The 21,696-nt window shown below is 41.9% G+C and overlaps 1 protein-coding gene across 1 annotated transcript in view; it reads right to left on the bottom strand.

Moving 5' to 3' along the window:
- Positions 1-4,676: 4,676 nt before the first annotated feature.
- SEC24D (SEC24 homolog D, COPII coat complex component) overlaps positions 4,677-21,696 on the bottom strand; it is a gene marked incomplete at its 3' end in the record, with an annotated part of 55,572 nt that continues 38,552 nt past the window's right edge. Inside the window, exons 11-23 of the mRNA XM_084263707.1 lie at positions 18,668-18,792; positions 15,425-15,616; positions 14,699-14,792; positions 12,125-12,241; positions 11,512-11,682; positions 10,825-10,921; positions 10,060-10,205; positions 8,205-8,343; positions 7,615-7,733; positions 6,234-6,413; positions 5,585-5,776; positions 5,049-5,138; positions 4,677-4,817 (exon numbers count right to left, since the gene is read on the bottom strand). Of these exons, the coding sequence (XP_084119833.1) occupies positions 4,677-4,817; positions 5,049-5,138; positions 5,585-5,776; positions 6,234-6,413; positions 7,615-7,733; positions 8,205-8,343; positions 10,060-10,205; positions 10,825-10,921; positions 11,512-11,682; positions 12,125-12,241; positions 14,699-14,792; positions 15,425-15,616; positions 18,668-18,792 (1,803 nt within the window). The remainder of the gene's footprint in view (positions 4,818-5,048; positions 5,139-5,584; positions 5,777-6,233; positions 6,414-7,614; positions 7,734-8,204; positions 8,344-10,059; positions 10,206-10,824; positions 10,922-11,511; positions 11,683-12,124; positions 12,242-14,698; positions 14,793-15,424; positions 15,617-18,667; positions 18,793-21,696) is intronic.

Consider the following 21,696-nt stretch of genomic DNA (forward strand, 5'->3'; position numbering starts at 1 on the left):
GCCTTGGTAGTGTGCCTGCTATGGACTGCTGAAGGGCAAATGGAACTGGCCTGTTTACAGACACACATTGGTCCTGTGGTATATTCACTCATGTGAACTCATGTGGTATATTCAGGATGGGGTGCTGCTCATTGCTTCAGTGATGTGGACAATTATTTGCATGTGGGCTTGTAAAGAAAATAACATCAAAACAAGTTGTACCACGTAAATGGCTCTTTTCAGTAGCTCATTTTTTTTTCCCTCAAAGCTGAAGCAGTGCAAGGAAAAATCCCTGCTCTGGGGAGTGTGAGCTGTCTGAATGGGCCAGCTCCACAAGTACATGTGGTTAACAGCAACTGTGACTGTTCCTTTTTAGTTGAGGTTAATGGACCAGGCAGTAGAACGTTCTGCTGTTCTCCATGAAGAAAGATTCCTGCCAGTTGTGATGAGACAATGCTGTTCCAGCAGTGATGAATGGCTTGCAAAGGTAAGGCAAGTAGTGCATGGCAGTGTGTAGGCAAAGGCGGGTGCTGCCTACAGTTGTGGAGCTCATGCTTAAAAGTGGAGATGATGCTTCTGCCCCTTCTGCCTGCACACCCACCCCCTCCCCATCATACAGCAAAAAATCTGGGCATTTTTTAATCACTGTGGATTTGGGCTGTGGCTGAAGTGGTGTCTACAGATGAAAAGCTTTTAATTTCCTTACTGGTTGTCAATTAATGTCTCAGTTGTAATGCTTCAACTGCAGGAGGAGGATAAAGGCTTGTAATCAGTGAACTGATGAATATTTAATTCACCCCAAGCAAAAGACACTGTAATTTCAGCATGCTGTCCTTGACACTAAGAAGCCTAACATGCTGCTTCATCTCCACTTGTATTAAGTGCGTAATGGCACCAGTCTGATTTGGAGTTCCAGTCTAGATCTTGTCATGTCTTCCCATTCTCTAAGAGGCTTACAGTACATTGAGTATCTTACACCCTATAGGAATTAAGTGAAGGAGTTGGCAATTGGGGATGTTGATACTGGGGGTGTCTTAGCTTTTGGCTTTGAAGGGATGGGGGTGGCTGAGGTTCTTCCCCAATGCAGTGTCATGACCTCAGGCTCCCTGCATATGTTTGTAGATGGTGAATTCAGGAGTGTGATTTAGGCTGCAAGCTAAAGAACAAGTGTGATCTGACAGTGAAAGCAAAGTGGTATTAAGGGATTAAATTTAGACCACTCAGATGTTTTAAAACCCTTGGCAGGGATGGGAATATGCAGACTGTGCTCTAGAAAAGAACAAATCATCACCTCAAGCCCTTCACATTGAAAACAGCTTTAAGGCTTGTTTCTTGAACGTGGCTATTTAAGGATACAGTGAGTTAACCGAAAGCCCCAGAGCTGCTGTTTCTCTGTATAGCAGAAAAAAAATGATTCCTCCTTCCACAGTTGGTGGCAACTTTCTTGATGCAGTAGAAACTGCCCAGTGGAATGGGATGAAGGTCAGCTCAATAACATGGAAGAGTGTTTACTAATCCTGTTCCTAACTAACTGGGCCGTTCTCGTGGGTGAAGAAGTGAGCAGCAGGTAAGTTCTGTGGTGACACATGAAGTAGGTTTGAGTGTATTTATTGCAGCAGTTAAAAAGGAAAAAGGAGATGCAGGAAGGCCGAACTACAGGGAACCTGAGTTGAATGGTTGCTGCAAGAGCTGCTCTATCTCTGTGCTAGTTGCCATTCTGATGTCTTTAATGGAGGCAAAATTAACTGTTACATGAAAGGATACTGTACGGCTGAGTTGTCCCACTACAGTTTTGTTCTGCACAGCACCTGTGTGCCTCGTCAACATGGGTTTGCAAAAGGTAGATCCTGTCAAACTAACCTCATCACCTCCTATGACAAGGTGACTCGCTTAATGGATTTGACATGGTTTCTCACAGCATTCTGACTGAGAAACTGGCTGCCACTGGCCTTGACAGGTGGATCCTCAGCTGGGTTAAAAACTGACTGGATGGGCCCAAAGGGTGGTGGTGAATGGAACCAAATCCCGCTGGAGGCCTGTCACGAGTGGCATCCCCCAGGGCTCAGTCCTGGGTCCAGTTCTGTTCAACATCTTTATCAATGGCCTGGATGAAGGGATTGAATGTTCCCCCAGTAAGTTTGCAGATGACACTAAACTAGGAGGAAGTGCTGATCTGCCTGAGGGTAGGGAGGCTCTTCAGAGGGATCTGAACAGACTGGACCAATGGGCTGAGACCAATGGGATGAAGTTTAACAAGGCCAAATGTAGAGTGCTGCACATGGGACATAACAACCCCATGCAGTGCTACAGGCTTGGGGGAGACTGGCTGGAGAGCTGTCAGGCAGAGAAGGACCTGGGGGCGTTGGCTGACTGCAGGCTGCATATGAGCCAGCAGTGTGCCCAGGCAGTCAAGAAGGCCAATGGCATCCTGGCTTGTATCAGAAACAGTGTGGCCAGTAGGTCTAGGGAAATAATTGTGCCCCTGTACTCGGCGTTGGTGAGGCTGTACCTTGAGTGCTGCGTCCAATTCGGGCTCCTCACCATAGGAAGGAAATCAAGGTCCTTGAGTGAGTCCAGAGAAGGGCAACCAGGCTGGTGAAGGGGCTGGAGTGCAATTCATGTGAGGAGCAGCTGAGGGAACTGGGGATGTTTAGGCTGGAGAAGAGGAGGCTGAGGGGAGACCTTATCACCACCTACAACTACCTGAAGGGAGGTTGTGGAGAGGTGGGCAATGGTCTCTTCAGCCAGGTGACAGGAGATAGAACAAGGGGAAATGGCATGAAGCTGTGCCAGGGCAGGGTCAGATTGGATATTAGAAAAAAATTTTTTACTGAAAGAGTTGTAAGGGCCTGGAACAGGCTGCCCAGGGTGGTGGTTGAGTCACCATCCCTGGATGTGTTCAAAGAAAGGGTAGATGAGGTACTTAGGGATATGGTTTAGCATAGGATGGGAATGGTTGATGATCTTCAAAGGTCTCTTCCAACCTTGTTATTCTGTGATTCTTTAAAGTCAGAGTAGGAGAGGGTGACCTCGGGTGGTCTGTGCTCACTGTTGGATGCACAGCATTGTTTATGCCGTACAGGAGTAGTTCTAAGATGTGGTGGAGAGCTTTGGGCACAAGCTGAAGACACAAAATCTTGGTATATGAAAGAATAAACACACACAATGATTATATTTAATAATTGCTTATCTCTTTACACATAGAGTTGCAGGTGTTACTTTACAAAATATATGAATTTGGAATGGCAACAAATACTTTTTACAGGGCAATGTCTCCAGCTAAGAGGTGCTTTCCATCACAGCTGGAGTCAGTCTGAGGCTCCTTCTGTAAGACAGTCACTTACTTCTGGAGTGCTCAGTCAAAGCACAAGAATACACCTTTTGGTAAACTGTCAAACAAAACCCACGCACCTTGGCCTGTTTATCTTGGATATTGATGATTAACACTTAGTAACGTGTTACATGTTTCAAGGCACTTTTTTATGAGGCCCAACACTTACCCTTACTTTTTAATGGGTTTTTTTGCTTGCTTTAGAACACGGATTTTTTTGTAACAACAACTCTTCAAGTTCGGAGAAGTTCAGACCTCACATGCAGAGGCATTGGTCCTACAAACAGAGACTGATGCCGTATCTAAGGTAAACAGCTCTTCCAAAGAATCTGGCTTTCTAATTCTACCTTAAATATCAATATTAGCAGAGGCTTAATTTTCAAAGCAGTGACTGTTTAGTAAATCAGTCACATGAGAAGAGGTTGCTGTAACAAAACTGTTATGCAACAAGAGGCCTTCTCTTTATAGCACCACAAACTGCCTTTGGTTAATGTGTGTTCTGAAACTCTGAGGGACAGGTTATCTAAGTTGCATTGGGAATATTCCAGTTACCAAAGAAACAAAACCAAATGTGTTCAGTTTCCAAAGTGCAATTAAATAACACGCTGAATTAATTGCTGCCCTTAAGACTAAAGAATTTTACCATGACAGTGAGGCATTAACTGCCAAATGTGTCAAAGGGATTGTCTGATGACTGGTCGTCTTGTGGTCCATTGTTGTTATGCTTAAGTCCCGTTATAAACTGAGGAGTTTCTGTGTCCTGGATAAGCACGGGCGTGGAAGGTGACCCAGAGTTCTGCGTCTGTAGGAAGTAATGCTCATCCCTTCCAGGAACACGGGGGTGGTTTGTAGAGCCTAGCTTTACACAAAGGATGAAGTACTCAAACTGAACTACATGATTACTGCAAATCTGATTCAACTCTATGCCCTCACTTGAAAAAAAAGCACTGGTTTGTATTTTTTTCCTCACCTATGTATAGATTTTTAGCATCTTTCCTGGCTCTCATACAACTTAGGACTAGCAAAAGAAGTAACTAGAGTGTTCTACATTATATTTTAGTAAATGCATGCCATATGCTCTTAAGCACTGACAGTTTGAAATCTGGCAATTCAATTAGAGAGAGAGTCGGGACTCCCAGAAGATTCATACCTGAGTGCAGAACTTCCTATTCTACAGCTTAGCAAGTAAGCTAAATACTGGGTGAGAGGTCGTGTGAAATGAAACTACAAAAAGAGCAGAGAAGGTTCCCTAAAGCGCAGCAGAACGCCTGGGTACAGCAGCGCTGTGGGCTGGCCTTCAGGCACCAATGCCTGTCCCCTTTGCAAAATCAGAAGGTAACTGATACATCATACGCACGTCCGCTCCTTAACTGAGCAGCTGGCAAATCTCCTTGTGAACACAGCACAAGAAATCCACATAAGAAGCACCTCCATAAATACTCTTGTCTTCTGCTAGGAACTGTCGGAAAAGCATCTCCGGCTGCTCCCGTTGTTTCACTATCATCAGCTGAAAAGAGGAGAGACACGTATTTTTTTTTAGGATACAAGTAGCTGTACAGTTTCCCCATATCTAGTAACTGTATGCTGTTGTGTGTGTGTGGGGGAACCCACAAATTAGACTGTCTCCACAGTTCAGTAGCTGTAGTTACAAACACATTGTGCTTGTACTGCATGCAGGAACTCACATACAGAAAAACGCCCTTTTACAGCTGCTGGAAGCTTTGTCAGAGGCAGTTACCTTCATGGTGTAGGGCGTTTGGCTCTGGATGTGCTCCACTATGGACTTGAATTTCTTAGAAAAGGGGTTGTCCAGGGTGGGCAGCGATGTCTGTTGGAGCAAAAGTATGGCAGGTGGTCACAGGCCAGTCACACCTCTTACAAGTTCACACACAACTAGCTGCTGAAATGTACGATACACATTTACTTTGGATTTCATTCTAAACTGGGACATACCAGCTCCTTCACAAAAATGTCTCTCATCTTAAGGACTCCTCTGCCTAAGCCATTTCTCAGTTTTTAAACAGCTGATCAAGAGAAACATGATTGTTCCAATTTCCCTATTGCAGCTGTTAAAGTTCTACTGAAAGCTTAAGCAGGTTGGAAAATGGTGTGAAAGCTTCTCTCCTGTAAGTACTTCCTAACATAAATTAATATACTTCTGGTGTTGCAACACCTTCTGCTGGTCCCATTACGGCTTTTAATTGAGCGATGAAAAGCCATCTCACTTCTCTGATCAGCATGCATTCTGAAAGGAGCTAGTCTCCAGCTACTTACAGCCTCTGTGCTGATGTGTGCAAAGGATGGCACGTTGAAAAGCCCCTGGATGAGTTCTGGAGGTGTGCTAACTCCCAGCCACAGGAACATACTCAGCCCGTTGGCCAAGAGGAAAGCCCCTCCTTCTGAGAGACGCTCCTCAGAGCAGCGGACAGCAGCTGGCACAGCATCACTCTTCAGATCCAGGCTGTGCTGTGGGGCAAAAATATGCAAGAGTTGTAGACCTGGTGCCTTCTGGGTGAGGAAAACTGTAGTTACACACTGAAAAATAACCAGTGAAGGGTTTACAGTGTTTTAATGGTTCCTTTCTGGATTAGAGGAATCGGAAATCAACCCCTTTTCAGTCAGTGCATGGTGTGCAAAGGAAGACCTGCTGTAAGTGAGGTGATGCTTTACTCAGTGATTTTTAGTAAGCTGGCATCTTTCACTAGCCCGGGAAAAAACCCTGCTGTAAGTACAGAAATTCCTGATCCATGTTCTTTCCGTTTCCCACTGAACTAGAGCTTCTACCCTCCCTCCTCACTCCAGTGCAACTAGCACCCCAATCACTGCACCACGCCCCTGCCCCAGCAGAGAGCTGCTCTCCGCCTGCAGCGTTACACAACCAGAGCGTCCACACAAGGAGAAGACTCGTCACCAGCAGACTCACAATTGGCAGAAGACGGGGATAGAACAACAACTGAGTGTCAGCCACCCCCATGGCCATGACCAGCTGCCGATGGTAGGCTCGCTCGTCAGTTGGGATTTCTGGTCTGCCAACTAGCACGCAGCTCTTCAACAGACAGTTCATGTACACTGGCAGCACCTTCATCGCATCTGGAAGGATGAGCTGAGAGGCAGAAACACATGTTACTTAGTACAGCCTGGGGAATGAGATCTGGACTTCCCAACATTTATGTTTCTTTGGTCAAAGAGGAAAAAATACCAAACGAGAAACATTATGGACTGTTTCAAACTAGATGTGACAGCTCTGAGTGGTTAATACGTGTAAAAAATCCCACAGTAATTACTTGCCCGATAGAGAGTAGTCATCTCACAAGCCATCATCTCCCTGTAACCCACACTCATTTTTAGGTACTAAATGAAAAGGAAGTCACATAGGAAAAGTGGGTTGTTTGTCTCTGAACAATTTAGGAGGGAAGTGAAGGTTCACCTAAGCATCTCTGGTAGTGTCTCTTAACATCTCTGGTCCTCACTAACATGAAACAATTCCTTGCCCAGGCTTTTGATTACTGGAAACATTGCTTGGTACATAAAAGCCTCTGGCCTTCTCTAAGTTGAATCACCTGGACATAAGCATGAAAACATTAAAAGAAACAACTGCTCCTTTTACTGGGCCATTGAATTTTAAATCAGTCATACAGATTAGAATTATCAGCACATCCTAACTGTGTGTTACTTCAAGGAGAAGAAATAATTGGAGAATACAGTAAAGGAGATTACAGGAACTGGATCTAAACCCAAATTGCCAAATGTCATCCCAAGAAGTGTCAGCCAATCATTCCTGCTATCTGAAAGTGTCTCAAAATCTGAACGAGATGGGGAAATAACTTTCAGAGTGGCAAGAAAAATAGAAGTTAAATTAAAATGGTTACAGGACTTGGATTTAATTCAGCCATCTTTGGGTGTTTGTTTGAAACTGGCTAAAAGGATTTGGAAACACCTCCCTGCTGGTTCAGTTAGCCCTCCCCAAATGTGCTGAATATATAAAAGAATGAGCTGGGCTGGCAATAAAGACAATAATGCTTTGTGAGTCAGCAAAATTTCCAGAAGGAAGAAAAGGCTGAGTAAGTTCCTATGTGTGACTATGATCATCAGTTTCCTCGACTGGCACTGCCATTTGTTCCAGAACAACAGCCTCCACGTGCTGTAATCGCTCCATTGAGTCCCATGTGTCATTAATTATATTTGAAAGAACAGGAAAAGTCTGTCCTGAAATGTTCTTTTCTGGCAGTGCTGCTGTGGCAGGGGTGGTCGTTCACCTGCTGCAAAGCCTGGCTGGGGGAGCACCGAGTTCGGATGGGCTTTACCTGGCTTACTGCCGACGGGCTGGCACAGTTCTTCCTGTAACACGCCAGCATGTGAGCTGTCTGACTCACCAGGATCTCTCTGACCGCCTTCAGTGGTTGGCTTAGAATGGCTTTAAAAGCTACAAGCAGAGAAGGATAAAAGAACATCCTTAAGATGGACACGCACTCTAAAGTGTCTGTATTCTGCCAGCTTCTAGTTCTACCAACTTGAGGCCTGTGGCTGGTTTTTAGTCTCTCTTACATAGAGCATCTCAGAGGAGGTTTACTTATCTCTGCAGAGCAACAGTCCCCCCCCCCTAAACCTCCAACACTAGGATACAGTGTCCATTTCCCACTACTGTGCCTATACAGTTTTAAGCATTCCATGTTTCTGGCTTGCTTTACAAGCATTATGTTTAGCTGTACTGCCACAAAAGATGTCATCTATTTGTCTTCTCAGTTTTACAATACTTTAAGAGCTTCTCAGGCTCAAAGCAGCACGTTACAAAACATGGTCTCTCACAGATCATCACCTCAGCTCCCTTACCTTCCCCTTCCACCCAAAGTAAAAAAAAGCAAAACAAAACAAAATTGGTCTGTTAGAACTTTACCTGATTTAGCAAAGAAATTGATGAGTGCATCTGTCTCACAGGTCTTGTAGATATCAGCTAACTGGGAGCTGCAATTTAAACCTATATTGTGTATGCGAAGCCGTCTTTGCCCGCTTATTGATGTGTAAAGGACAGCGCACTGCAACAGAGGAGCAAGTTATCCTTTATTTTTATTTTAAAACAAAAAGCTTCCATCATGCAAGAGCCACCTACTCTGTGTGTAAAAGGTGTAGGAGGACTCCTGAGGACAGCCTAGACTGGCAGTGCTGCTGTCATCTACAGGACGACCACACCTGTGCATGTTATGGAAGTCTATTAGGCATTATAAAAAGTTACTAATCTTGCAGTTATAAAAAAATAGTTATATGATTGACTGGAAGGCTTGTTACTCTCACCAATAGTATCTGGACACAAAAGACTCAGGCTTTGTAACTGTGTACTATTTGAACTGTTCAAATACATGTATCCAAAGCCACCACACCCGAGATAAGAAGCTTGCTCAGAAGTACTTTGGCAGTCACGTTGTCACAGAAAAACTTGCTGTTCATGAAAAGTTAGGTGGGTCTTTTTGCATGAGCAAGTTGCTCATGAAGTGAAAGGAGGTCCTGTTAACCCATGTATCCCACCTCTATCATGGGCTTAGATATTAAAAATTGGGGGTGGAATTTAAGAATTTCCTTTTGACTCGAATTCTACCTCAATATATTGATACTTCAATATCACGTAAGATCCAAACCCTCCAGGACAATCACAGGCTCCAATGTGCCATGGCCTGCCTTACATGACATGTTTCCACAAGTGTCGTTCAGAGGAAGGAGCTGTAAATGCACATACATCCCTGTCACTGCTGCATCATGGCTTTGGGAAGACATCAGATGTACCAAACTGCATGGTCAATAGTGTGGCACTGACACAGGGATTAACTGCTGACCTATGAAATGTATTTATAGGGGCAAGCTGAAAGCCAAGCAGAACATATAAAAAGTTCAGATAATTCCAAAGCTGGAGTTTAAAACCTTAAACAAGAAAAAGGTCATGACTTCACATCTAGAATACAACCAACAACCTCCCATTCTCTATGAACCTCCCAGGTTCAAAGCTGGGATACACCCGTTCCTCATGAGATGCATCACAAATCTGCTGGCAATTCCTGCCCAAGTGGCATTTCCAGGAGCTGTTACTGAGGTCCCAACTAAGGCAGGGCACAAACAGCTGGCTTTGGGTTGGGACAGCCTGCTGTTTCCAGGGTAGGCAGGAAGGAAGCTCCACATTCAGGAGGCAAATTCCGCAGGTGAGTGCTGTGGGGCTTCCCACACTCCAGTGGCATGGGAAAGAGCCTGAGGGAGCAGGGCAGCCACCTGACAGTTCACTGCATAGGTACCATTTCTGGTGACTCCTGAGCAGTCCGTAGGGCTGGAAGTGACCTCTGGCCACAGGGAGCTGCTCTTGAAAAGAGATGTCTCAAGGAACGCCACAGCAGCAACAGGTCCCATATAAGTAGTAATAAATAAATAAACTTAGTGAAATGGAGAAAACAGTAGCTGTGGAGGTTTCAGCACGTGTTAAAAGCATTTTGGAATCCCTGAACAACACATGCAGGTACCAGTGGTTAAAGACACACACTGAGGGGCATTCCAACCTTCATGCCCAACTGCCTCCCATGCAGGAGTTTGTGCTTTTGAGTAAGATGAAACCTTTGGCTAGTTAAAACCATTTTCTATTAGTTGTATGTCACCAGAGTCTGTGCAAGCTGTGCCTTGCTCCCATCAGCCCTACACTATATCTTCTTTTCTGTTACGGCTGCAGTTGTTCTTGCTGACATTACATGTCATTAAGGAAGGGTTTTTTTTTTTACCTGAATTAAGGCTCCAGTGTCTTCATTCAGTTTGTCATCATGTTTGAACTCCACTGTCACTGCCTTGTCACAGTCAACTGCTGCCATCTCTACATCCGTGGTGTTGTTCATGTAAATAGCACCAAGGAAGTCGGTAGCCCTGAAGCCTACAGCCAGATTAAAACAAAAGTGTCCTCATTTTAGAAACAGCAAGCAAAAGCGTGTATTTTGTGACTTGACTTTTTATGGTCAGTCAATTTTGCTTATTGAAACAGGAACCATTTTCCCTCAGGGATTTGCAGCCTCAGGAGCTCCCACCAGCTCCCCTTGCCAATGGCACTGTTTGACAGTTGGGCGAGAGGGAAGAGTTGGTGGGCCATGAAGCTGGGCTGTGCCTCTGAGACCACCCAGAGCCTTTTGCCCTGTTGACTTGGCCACTCTGCAGGTATGTCTATCCAAAACCGGCACTCGAGGTAAGAATGAATGCTTGAGAAGGAGACACAGTGACGTCATTCGGAACATGGCAATGAAGGAGCAAGTGCCCCGCAGCACCAGTACTTGCAATGCAAGACACCTGCCTAATGATCAGAAGCCTCAGTCAGATCTGAAAGTTGTTATGGGGACACCCCCAGGAAGGGCACTCATGCATTTTATCAGTGGTTGTCATATTGAAGGTTGCAGCATCAGCCTGATCTGACAAGCGGTCTCTACAGCTCTGTACTATTTAAAATTACATATTGCTGTAAGTGTTAATGGGCTCTTTCCATTCCCACCGGATACCGTTACCTGTACTTGTCCGAACCCTCATTATGGCATCAAATCCGGCCTTTTTTTCTACATCCTTCCTGAGGTCACTTAAGAACTGTGGGCTGTCAGCATCGAGCTAGAAAGGCAAAGCAACAGCTGCCGTTCACCACGCGGTGGCAGCAACATACAGACACACAACCTCTGACACTGCCCCCCCACCCCCCAGCAAATCACGTCTCTTCACACTTAACATCCCGTTTCCTCTAAACAATGTTGTTTGCTGTTTCATTATATGCAAGTGTCCACCGATTCATCACTGGGCTTGGACGTCCCAAATGTCTCTTCCATCCGATTTATGTTTACCTCTGCATCCCAGTTGGGATTTTAAGGCACAGCCATAAGATTACAGAGAACCATTGCTTACTTGGTCTCTACTCCCTGGAGAGTGTTACAGCTGTCCTGGGGGTCTTTATCATAATAAACGTTTTTATCTGTATATACTGGAGTAAATGTGCTCAGAAAGCAGCATATTTAAAGTTGATTTAAGATACAATACAGTTTCAAGATCTGTATTTGAGCCTGATCTGTCACTTCTAACTTTGAATATCTATCAGTCTGGAGTGACTCTACTTTTATGCTAAATGTCAAAGCTCATGTTGAGATGAAAAGAGAAACAACCAACCACCAGTGTTACTCTCTGAAAAGGAGGACACCCGCATCGCTTACCTGGAAGTTGTTGTACTTGTAGAGCGTTCCTCCAGTGTGCATTGTGACAAGACCCATGGAGGCTACGTCCACATACTGATTTGGGAAGAGGAACAAATTCACGCAGCAGCCGTTAGCCACACAATCCCTGGCTAAGGCCTCATAAGAATTAACCTGGGGCTGGAAGAGTGTCTGCAGAGAATTAAAAAAGCAACATAAAATTAGATACTGTTGGTAGCCATTCACAATCCAACGAAGAAAAAGAAGTGAAGTTCTAAGTGAGCGTGGGTTTGATTAAAAACACGTTGCCCCTGTCCATACATTCATATGCAGGGAACCAACTCAGTACGTGCTTGGAGAACTAAATGGCTACACAGGCAGGTAGCAGAGTCTTGAGGGGTTGAATTCTTTGCTGCTGGGGGGTTTTCTCCATAATGCTCTACTGTAGTTTGACTTTGGTGTTCCTGTGCGGCCAGTATCAATCTCCCTACATAACCAGGGCACAGTGAGAATGGGCATATTATGTAATTAAACAGCATGTCTTTGTACAAGAAAATAAATGAAGAGAGATCAAGACTCTATTAGAGAAATTCAGCATAATAGCAGTCCCTTGTTAACTCAGAGTGGAAAGTACCTTTTCTTTATCTGTATTGAGCAGTTTTTTGTCATCTCTGTTTCTCAGCTTCCCTGGTGCTTCCGCAGTTGGCAGTGAAGAATGGAAGATAAACAATTTTCCAGCACATTCTGCAGCCTGTTTCAAAGACACCATATTGGCATATTTATTACTGCTAAGATAAAACAGCCTAATTTTCATACACTGTGGTACTTCAGAGAACAGGGTAAACTTTCTGCAAGTTCCTCAGAGCTAAATAATTCATTTAGAGACTCAAAACTTGATGGAAGTCCTGAAACAAGAACTTAAGTCTAGCACACAGGTATGTTGGCTGATGCATTGTTATGGTAATTTCTACATCAGTCTAAAATCCTGATGGACAAACCTCTCATGGAGACCTTCCAATTGGATACCAGCTTTATACAAGTAGTATCAAAAGTACAAATACTAAATTGGATAAAATTAAAAGGAAATGTAATTCAACAGAAATAGCATTTCTTTCATTTCAGGCATACTACGTGCTCACTACATTTTTTTACAGATGAAGTGACAATTACATTCCAGATTCCACATTCAAATCCACATTAAAAGGCAGGAGGATCAAACTTTGTGCTGAACATTTCCTCCTGTAACTCAGAAATGGCGTAACTATCAGTTTTATTCAAGTTTCCTATTCTTACTTTGAACTCTAATGAGAACATGGTATTTACTGAGATGACAAGCTCCAAAGCCCTGGAATCCAGGGTACAGCAGTACTGCAGGCATCTTTGAACTATTAACAAGCTTTTCCACTAAAGTTAGGAAAAAAACGTTACTATTGAGACAGGTAATAGGAACAAACAGAATAGAGTACTGCAGTTGGAAGGCATCTACAAGGATGATCCAGCCCAGCTGTCTGACCACATCAGGGCCAAACAGAAGTTAAAGAAAATTAAATTAAAACTAATAAGCAAATCTGACATTTTCAATTCTTGAAGCAGCTGAGTGAAAATGAAGGGAAGGAAGGAGGAAAGAGGGCTTTGTTCTTTTCCTGACTTGGCCTGAACAGCACATCCAGGTTAAAACTGCAATACCCAAGACCGCAGACACAAATCGGCTTTGGTACTCTTTCTCCTCCAGATCTTAAGATGTTCACCAACTAAAGATGTGCCACATTACAAAACAAGCTATGGCATCCTTCTGGGTAAACTGGAAATCTATTTTCCATGGCTGAAATGCAATTGTAAGGCAGTATCTTAACTTTTAATACAGCTGAAATTTCACCCCTAGTACTTCAAGCATAGTTACTTTTAGTCACAAACGCCAATTTCTTCAATTCCTTTTAAGAAGCATCCTGATGAAGACTGAAAGACTTACCAAACACTTATTTGTCAAGATAGGCATCAGGAATTTTTGACAAATTGTCTAAAATGTATATAGTTTCTAAAAGTGTATTAAAATTCATCTCAAATAGGAACACAATCCATTTTTTTCTTTTTAGACAAGTATTGTCTTGAGCACAGATATATGTGTAGCTATAATTCACAATGAAAAACCTTACAAATTATAACTTTAAAATACTGACCTAAATAAAAAAAAACCTCAATGAAGAGCTGCTTTCTTTTCTAGCCAACATCAAAGGAAATTTACAGTTATGGCCCTTAAGTTTGTTTTGTAGAACTCCAGGATTAGGGAAGAGCATTCTGATAGAAGCGGTAACCAAAGGTATGTTTTTCACACAGACCTTCTGGCAGTGTGAATAAACAACAAGGAAACAGGTATCAAATATTTAAGAAACAGATTTGAGAAATGTTGTGTATTTTCAGTTCAACACATTTATTCTACTCAAAGTCCACATTTTACTGTTACACAGCTCACAGATAAATCAACTATCTTAAAACACCACTGGCTGTTTTCTGCCCCCAAAAATCTTGTGGTGAACCATAGTGGCATTCTTTTAACTGGCAGCACTCCATGGAAATGTCAGCACTTTAGGGGATGTCCCGGACATAGAGAAAGCAACTGGGGATGCATCTTGACCTGTGGATTCATTTTCAGCTGTATTCAAGTTGTGAGAACTTGTCTGTTAAGCGGAAGCCTCCAACTCCCTGTCCCATAAATAGCATTTTGGACAAGAAGTCGGCAGAAGTGGGAGAACAGGCAAGGTAAAGTCATCTCTTATCCTGACTCTTTTCCTGCCCTTCACATGTGCGAGGGCTGGATGTCTGCACAAACATCCAGAGTAACTACAAACATACAGAGTAACACCCGTTCCAGCAACTACAGACTTGATTTCTCTCAAATGCTGAACAAGAAACCAAACCCTGCTCCTCCTCTTCTAAACATCCATTCCATGCGGAATGGACTCTAGGGACTGGCTTCCCTCAATAAGCAAAATCTGGAAACAGATGTTATGCTTCTCCATGTTCTTATTGTGACTAAAGCAGTTCAAATGTACTGTCAGAATAATGGAACAATAGTGCTGGAAACAATCAGTGACTTTTTTTTCCTAACTTCCCTTCATGATTTGTAGGAGAGCTTTTAGCAAACAGAATTTCTGCAGCTTATCAAGTCTTATTAAAGAAATGCAGCTCTTGTTGAGAGGAACATTCTCACCTTTAGTGCCTCCATGCCAGCCTGGATAACAGGAGCAAAGATGGTCTCGCTCTCATTAGTATCTGCAAACATCTCTGGAATCTGGTCCAACAAGCTGCAAGAGACGAAAGGATCAGTGTCTCCACTGGTTAGCATATTTGGGATAATCCCCAGGCATACCTTGTAACATATCAAGTCTTCACACAGAAAATGTTTTCCATGCAAATTTATATTTAAAAAGACCCATGGATTTTGATTGTTCTGTATGTGAAAGTCCCAGCCAAAATAAAACAAAATATTTTTTTTATTCTATGAGATGCATTATTTCAAAGCTGGTAACATAAAGCTGAAAATTATGGAGCTCCAGTGTGTTGTACGGACTTAAAGAGTCCTTAGATCATATCCAGGTGTGCATCATATACATCCAAAAGGAAGAACATGCATCACTACACACAGCTGCAGTTTCCTCGCCCAGTTTTGAAGCAGCACAGCTGAAGATCCATGGTTTACACCTGGCCATTTAAATATGCTGTCCAGTTCACCACTGGAGGGTTGTTGGTATCACTTTTTCTTTGCCTCAAAGGTGGAAATATATGACTCGAGGCATCTGCTCGAGGCATCGAGGCTTCTAAAATTTTTCAAGAAACTCAAGTTCCCCCAAAACACAGTAACACAAATTAGCTAAAAGGCATAATGCATATCATAAGCATTCAGATCTCATTCACATATGGAATAATTATACTTTACTTGATGACAACAGATCGCGATTCCTGATAGTTAACAAGGAAACCATCCAGCAAAGGAACAAAAACTTCTCCAACGTCTGAGACCACCATCATTTGAGGCTGAGCTAAACTGCTTTTTACATTAAAGAAGTGGAGGACCTTGTTGTAAGTGACAAAACCAACTCGAATTGATGAGGATTCTTCTTGCTCTTCTCTGTAAGAAAAAAACCAAAACCAACTGGTTACAATTCTGAAAATCTGACCTTGTAATAAAAGCATTCCTTTGAAATACAAGGCTGCTTTCAGATCATTATCTGTACTAGGAGCAACAAAGCAAACAACAACCAAGCAGAGGTAATGGCCTGAATCTTTGCCTTAAGCCAAATAAAAACAGCCTGATAAAATCAACTGCTGTATTATTTACTTTTTAAAAATACATTTACATCAACTCTGCATCACATCCAAGCAGTCAAAGGTTCCTCAGTTAATGAATAAACCACGTCATCCTCAAAACATGGAAAAGAGAGGACAATTAGTTACAAGATACAATCAGATAACCACCTTTATTTAGATGACACTGTAATTCAGTGACACTATTGATTGATGCCTAGTAAGAACAGTAACTAGGCTTGAATAACATCTGGTGGCTTTGGTGGGTGATGTTCCATAGCTGTGTATTATGCAGAACACACTGGAAATTACTCATTATTGCTCCAAAGTTCCCAACAACCCAAGCTAGTCAGCTGCTGTGGCAAACTGTGCCTGCAGGAACCCAACAAGGAGCAGACTCAGCCTCTGCCTTTGTGGAGGTAATGCCTCTAAGCAGTCGCCCACTCTGCCATTAGCAGCAGCAATATTACCAGCACTAGTGAGACCTTTACCAGGTTTTCAGTCCTATGTTTACTGTTTTTTCCCTAAAAGGCGAGCCTATTAAAAAAAAACCAAAAAACTGTTTTAATTACTAATTTTTTTACATCATTTGTGAATTTAAATTTCTAATCATTCCCAGTACCCAGACACTGTTTTCTTAGGACTATGATTAACAGGGAGTGTTCAGGAGCTTGATGAGGACAACGATGATGATTAACATTCTGCTACTTCAAAGAGAAGCACCCACATCATGCCTGTAGTCCCAAATCTGTTACCCAGGAGGTATTTGGGACATTTTTTTCAGATACTGTTCTTCCCTGTGGCAGTCTGTAGTGCCACGCTTCATCCAATTACTTTAATCAAGCTTTAAAGATCAGATGAAAACATAGCAGCCAATTCCCCACGTAGCTCATACAGTATCTAGTTCTTTGTCAGAGTAAGATGTCTGCCTCATACATAGAGAAATTCATTCAAATGGTTTTCTTAACTATGCGCCTAAGAATCATATTTGCACAGTTAGTTAACCTGATTCTCTGAGCTTATAAGCACAAATTCTATAAACACCTTTCTGTGTACTTCTCTAAATACAGTCAGGGGTCTGGGTTTGAAAATGCCTGCTCTAAAAGTTCAAGCAAGCAAGTAACATTTTCTGCTGTGCTGTGGGACTACAGAAACACAAAGTTCCTTACACCAGGCCATCTACCTTAATGCTCTCTCTGCTGCCTCCAGCTTCTCACGTTGCAGCCCCTGGCACAGGCTTACCAGGCAGCGACCTTTACACAAACAGCCTTTCTGTCCCAGGGACAGGTCTGCTACTACCCCCAAGGCCTTCCTTGTAAAGACAGGAGCACAGGTTGGATTCTCAGCACAGGGCTTTCACTTCATGGGTTAACAGCAGAGTAGTTTTTGCAGGTGTCTTTTCCAACAACAGATCATGAGCACACAGTGACATTGGTGTCTCAGCATCAAAACAGAAGTTTCACCAGAAAATTTGGTGCAATGGCTTAGTTTAAAAAAGAGTAATTAACATCTCTTAAAAACAACAGATGAGTCTGAAGAAACTGAAAGACCTGCCCTTTATTTTTTTTATTGCTTTTTTCAGTGGGCATGAAAAATCTGTCCCTACAAACACATTATTTAGCAGCAGCAGCAGATCTCTGCAGAATGCTGGGGAGAAGAATTAATTTGTCTTTTTTGTGACGTAGGTACACTAGCTTTCATTTTTCCTCAACTTTCCCTATTCAAGCCTTGGTGTTTCTAAGCTGCCAACTGCTTTTTGTTACTGCACTCGGGGCCTTTCATTATCCTCAAGAGTCATGACCAATCCCGATGGAAAGCTCTGAGATATGTTCAGGATAATATCAAACACTTGTGTCTCCAGTGTAATCTTCAATGACAAAGTACTTGAGAGATGACCTTAAATGGACATCAGACAAACTAACCCCCCACCCTGGACTGGAATTTCTTTCATGCACAGAGATCCCAGGATGCACAAGAAAAGATTTTTAACATATCCCAGATTATCTTAAGGGTATCTTCTCCCACCCTTCCTCACTTTGCTCTTACTATTTTGAAAGCCTGTTCTCCCTCTGCAAGTGTGTTATTCGGAATGCAGTTTCTTTCTGTATGTTCTTCAGTGCTTTTATATGCCTTCCTGATCTGGTCTACTTAATTTCTCAGTCTTTTATTGCTCTCATTTAACAATAATGTCTGCATTATTTAATGAAAACTATACTACTATGCTACACTACACTAAAATAATAGACTATCATTAACATTTCTCAGTAGTAGTTAAACTACTAGCAAACGTACACTTACTACTGTGTGTTTAATGCTGACAAAGCAAATGTGCTATATTTCATGAAATGTTTGTTGCTTACAAGATTTTCTCTCCTCTCAGACACGTACCAGGACAGAAAAGTCTCACAACACAGAAAGAAGCTTTCAAGGTTTTGCAAATTAACACGAGGAGTGACAGATAACAGGCACCAGCTCTGGGCTTTAGAGAGACTTGCCACTCTTGAGTATTCTGGTTTTGATATTGCCCCGTTTAATGAGAAAAGCAGCACTGCAGTAAACAGAACTACAGCTAGTCAAAACTACAAGCTGGGATTTAGCTGATAATGCCACTAGAGTTCACTACAGGAAAGGAAAAGAATGCAAGCTACATGTGCAATTAGTATGACATTCTTTCCATTTCTATAGTAAGCCCAGACATCAAAGTTGAACAACTTCCAGCAGTGTTAAAATTAACATTTGGTTACTATCACCCCAAATATGCTTGCACTGTCCATTTTGGCATTTTCCATAGCTTTTTAAAAAATCTATAAACATGCAAAGCTGCAGGAAAACTGCAGAGCAGTGAGTGAGGCAAAGCACGCCTATGTTTCTTTACCTTGGAAGCTTATCTAGCAGAGTCTTCAATTCTTCACATATGAGTTTAACTAGGCCACTGTTTATGTTTCTGTATGATACATCAATCATAAAGATGTAAGCCGGTGGGTTTGGAGGCTTGTTGTTCTACAGGAAAGAAAGAAATAAAAGACCATTCAGAAGGAAAATTAAAACAGTGTCCTGTTATATGAAAAAGACTTACAAGTAGTAGCATACAGCAATCCAAATGCAGTGCTCAGTTGTTTGGAAAATGTTATGGATCACAAATAGAAACTACTGCCAAAAACTGACAGGTATTGGGTAAAGCTCAATCCTGGAAAACAGCATCCTAATGGAATAAAATATGTAAAGGGAAACAGTTTATTAGAAAAGATGAAACAAACAGTTTCTGCTGGAACTCAAGTGTTTAAACAAATTTGCCTTCCGGATTTTTTCTGTATCCACACTGCTTTTGCATTCCCTATATCAATATGCAATACCCTTTTGTTCATGTGAATGCTTAGATTCAGCTTTTGCTAGCATTGGCCTCTAGCAGCTGTTACGCTGTTATGCTAACCAAACTGGAAATGGAAAATAACAATTTAGGTACTGAATCAGAATTAAAATACCTCAGTTCTGAGTGGTACTAAGGTGTGATCATCTGCATCCTGTCTGTCTGTCTTGCTGTCTCATGCTCCAATGCACTCTGGACAGCTGAACTGCACACTTTTGGAAATAACCCGACTTTCTGTAATATCATCAAAACGTGAGGGTAGAAGATTCAATATATGTAACTGCTGCAGACAGGGCAGCGACTTGGGCTGTAAGTGGCATACAAATGATGACATACTCTTCTAACACTAACTTCTGAAGTAAGAGAAAGTAAGATGAAGGGGTTTTGTTTCCAAATAAAGCAATGTAATGCTTGGAGATGTACCCAGGAAGAAAATCTAATGAAGTGAACATAGCAACAGTAATCATCACACTCCCTAAGATCAGTTTTCATCATTCCCATTAAGATGAGTAGTGGTCATTACTTGGTGTCAAATTCAGGACAGCTTTTCCATTATACTATTTCTCTGCCTTTGTATACAGAGTTCTGACCAATTAATCAAATTATACTTGTTAAATGAAACATCAAAAAACTCCATTTAAATAAAAAAGAATCATGTAACCCTTGAATTACGACTTAAGAGTCCTCGTCATGCTCTAAATGAAACTTAACATTATAGCCTTGGTCTCACTTCTGAACCATGTAAATCAGGATTAATCCCTGTGAACAAAAATGAGGCAGTATTTTTAAAAGCTGTTCTGCTTACTGTACTTGGATTCTAGTTTCAAAACACTGTATCAAACGTTACTTCTAAACTCTTGCATCGCATCACCATTTATTAAGAATCCCTGAGTAATTACAGGGATATATGGCAGAAATGAGGGCTTGTGCTCTTGCCACATCTGTTTAGCAGGAGTGTAGTAATGCAAAGCAGCTGTTATTTGTTAACATTTTTTGTAGCTGTTCATCCTTGTCATTTGATAAGCACAAAAGGAAATGGCTTTTCAGTTTTGGTCTTAAATTGGATTTATAACACAATAAAACCTTTGCGACTCGAAGTAAAATGAAAAATTAAGTATAACATTAATTTTTATAAAGTTTAATGACTTGGCATTCCCAGTGTGTTAACTTTGTAAGAGAATTCTTTCTTGTAACATTCTATTAAATCTAAGGACTGGCCTTTCCAAGATAACAACAGACATACTGGGTGACTTTGAAGGAAACTCCTGATTTAAGTTATATGGCACAAGCCACTCCACCAAAAGATGCATTGTGATGATGACTACACCACACAGGATTACACTTTGGAGTAGAGACAAAGAACTGTGAAAATGACACAGAGCCTCTCATGTATGCGAGTTTTCAAAAGCTTAGCTGCCAGAAATTAGCAAAACTTAACTGAATTTGATGAAGCTATGCTGGATGTACACTGTATGTAATGCCTCACTCTGTAATGCCTCACTACAATTGTCTCCTGTTGTGAGCTTTCATGCATATTTAATAAAATCTATATAGGTTGTCTCAGAGATTTCACTGAATTTTGGGGCAGTACCCTAGTGAGAAAGTTGAATGAAACCTGTTGATTTTCTTCATACCAGCAATAATTTGACAGTCTGCAGAAGTTACTGGAATCTATTTCAAGATTCTGTACAATCCAGTTGTCTTTCCAAACCTTAACATGGCCTTGATTCCACTGACAGGAAGAAAATTCTGCCTGATTTCAGCAAGATGAGAAAAATACATCCATGCTGTGAACAGATGAAGTCATACTTGCAGCTTTGGAAAATAAGCTAAAGTTTGAAAAGTTTAAGTAATTAATGCTTTCAGAGGTACCAAATACAGTTCTCTAATAAAATCAACTACAAATATTTACAGGGACTTGAGTGGGCTTTGGACGGAGTTCTTCAATGAATTACTATTAAGAGAGGGAACCCATTCCATTGTAACTTGCTTACTGGTCAGACTACTAAAACTACTCTTACCAGGAAAAGATTACAAGGTCAAATTCCCTTGCTAAGGTTTACAATACTGGGAAGGGGATTTCGGTGTGTATCTGTCTTAAAAATAACAGAAGACACACATCTAAAATGCATTAGAATATATATATACCCTCTAAACAGCACAACATGCTAGCTATGACCAAACGAACACCCCAGTTAAAGACTGATGATCCATGACTTTGCTGCCCTACTTGTTCTTTTTACTTGCTACTCATACAGCCTCATGGCTTGCAATCCTGTGCAACTTGCTCTAGGTGATCCTGCGTTAGCAGGCAACTTGGACTAGATGATCTCCAGAGATCCCTTCCAGCCCCTACTGTTGTGATTCTGTGATAGCCTGCAGTACAGAACAAAATGTAATAGCATACAAACTTAACTTCTCCACATTGACTTAGATTTTCTACAATGTTCCTGGACTCTGATATTCAGCTTACATGTGTATTTACTCTACTGTAGGTATTTGAAGGATTTTGTTTGTTTTGACATATAATTGTAAAT

Source organism: Gallinula chloropus (assembly GCF_964237585.1).
Source record: "Gallinula chloropus genome assembly, chromosome: 4".
In the NCBI taxonomy this organism is placed as follows: Eukaryota; Metazoa; Chordata; class Aves; order Gruiformes; family Rallidae; genus Gallinula; species Gallinula chloropus.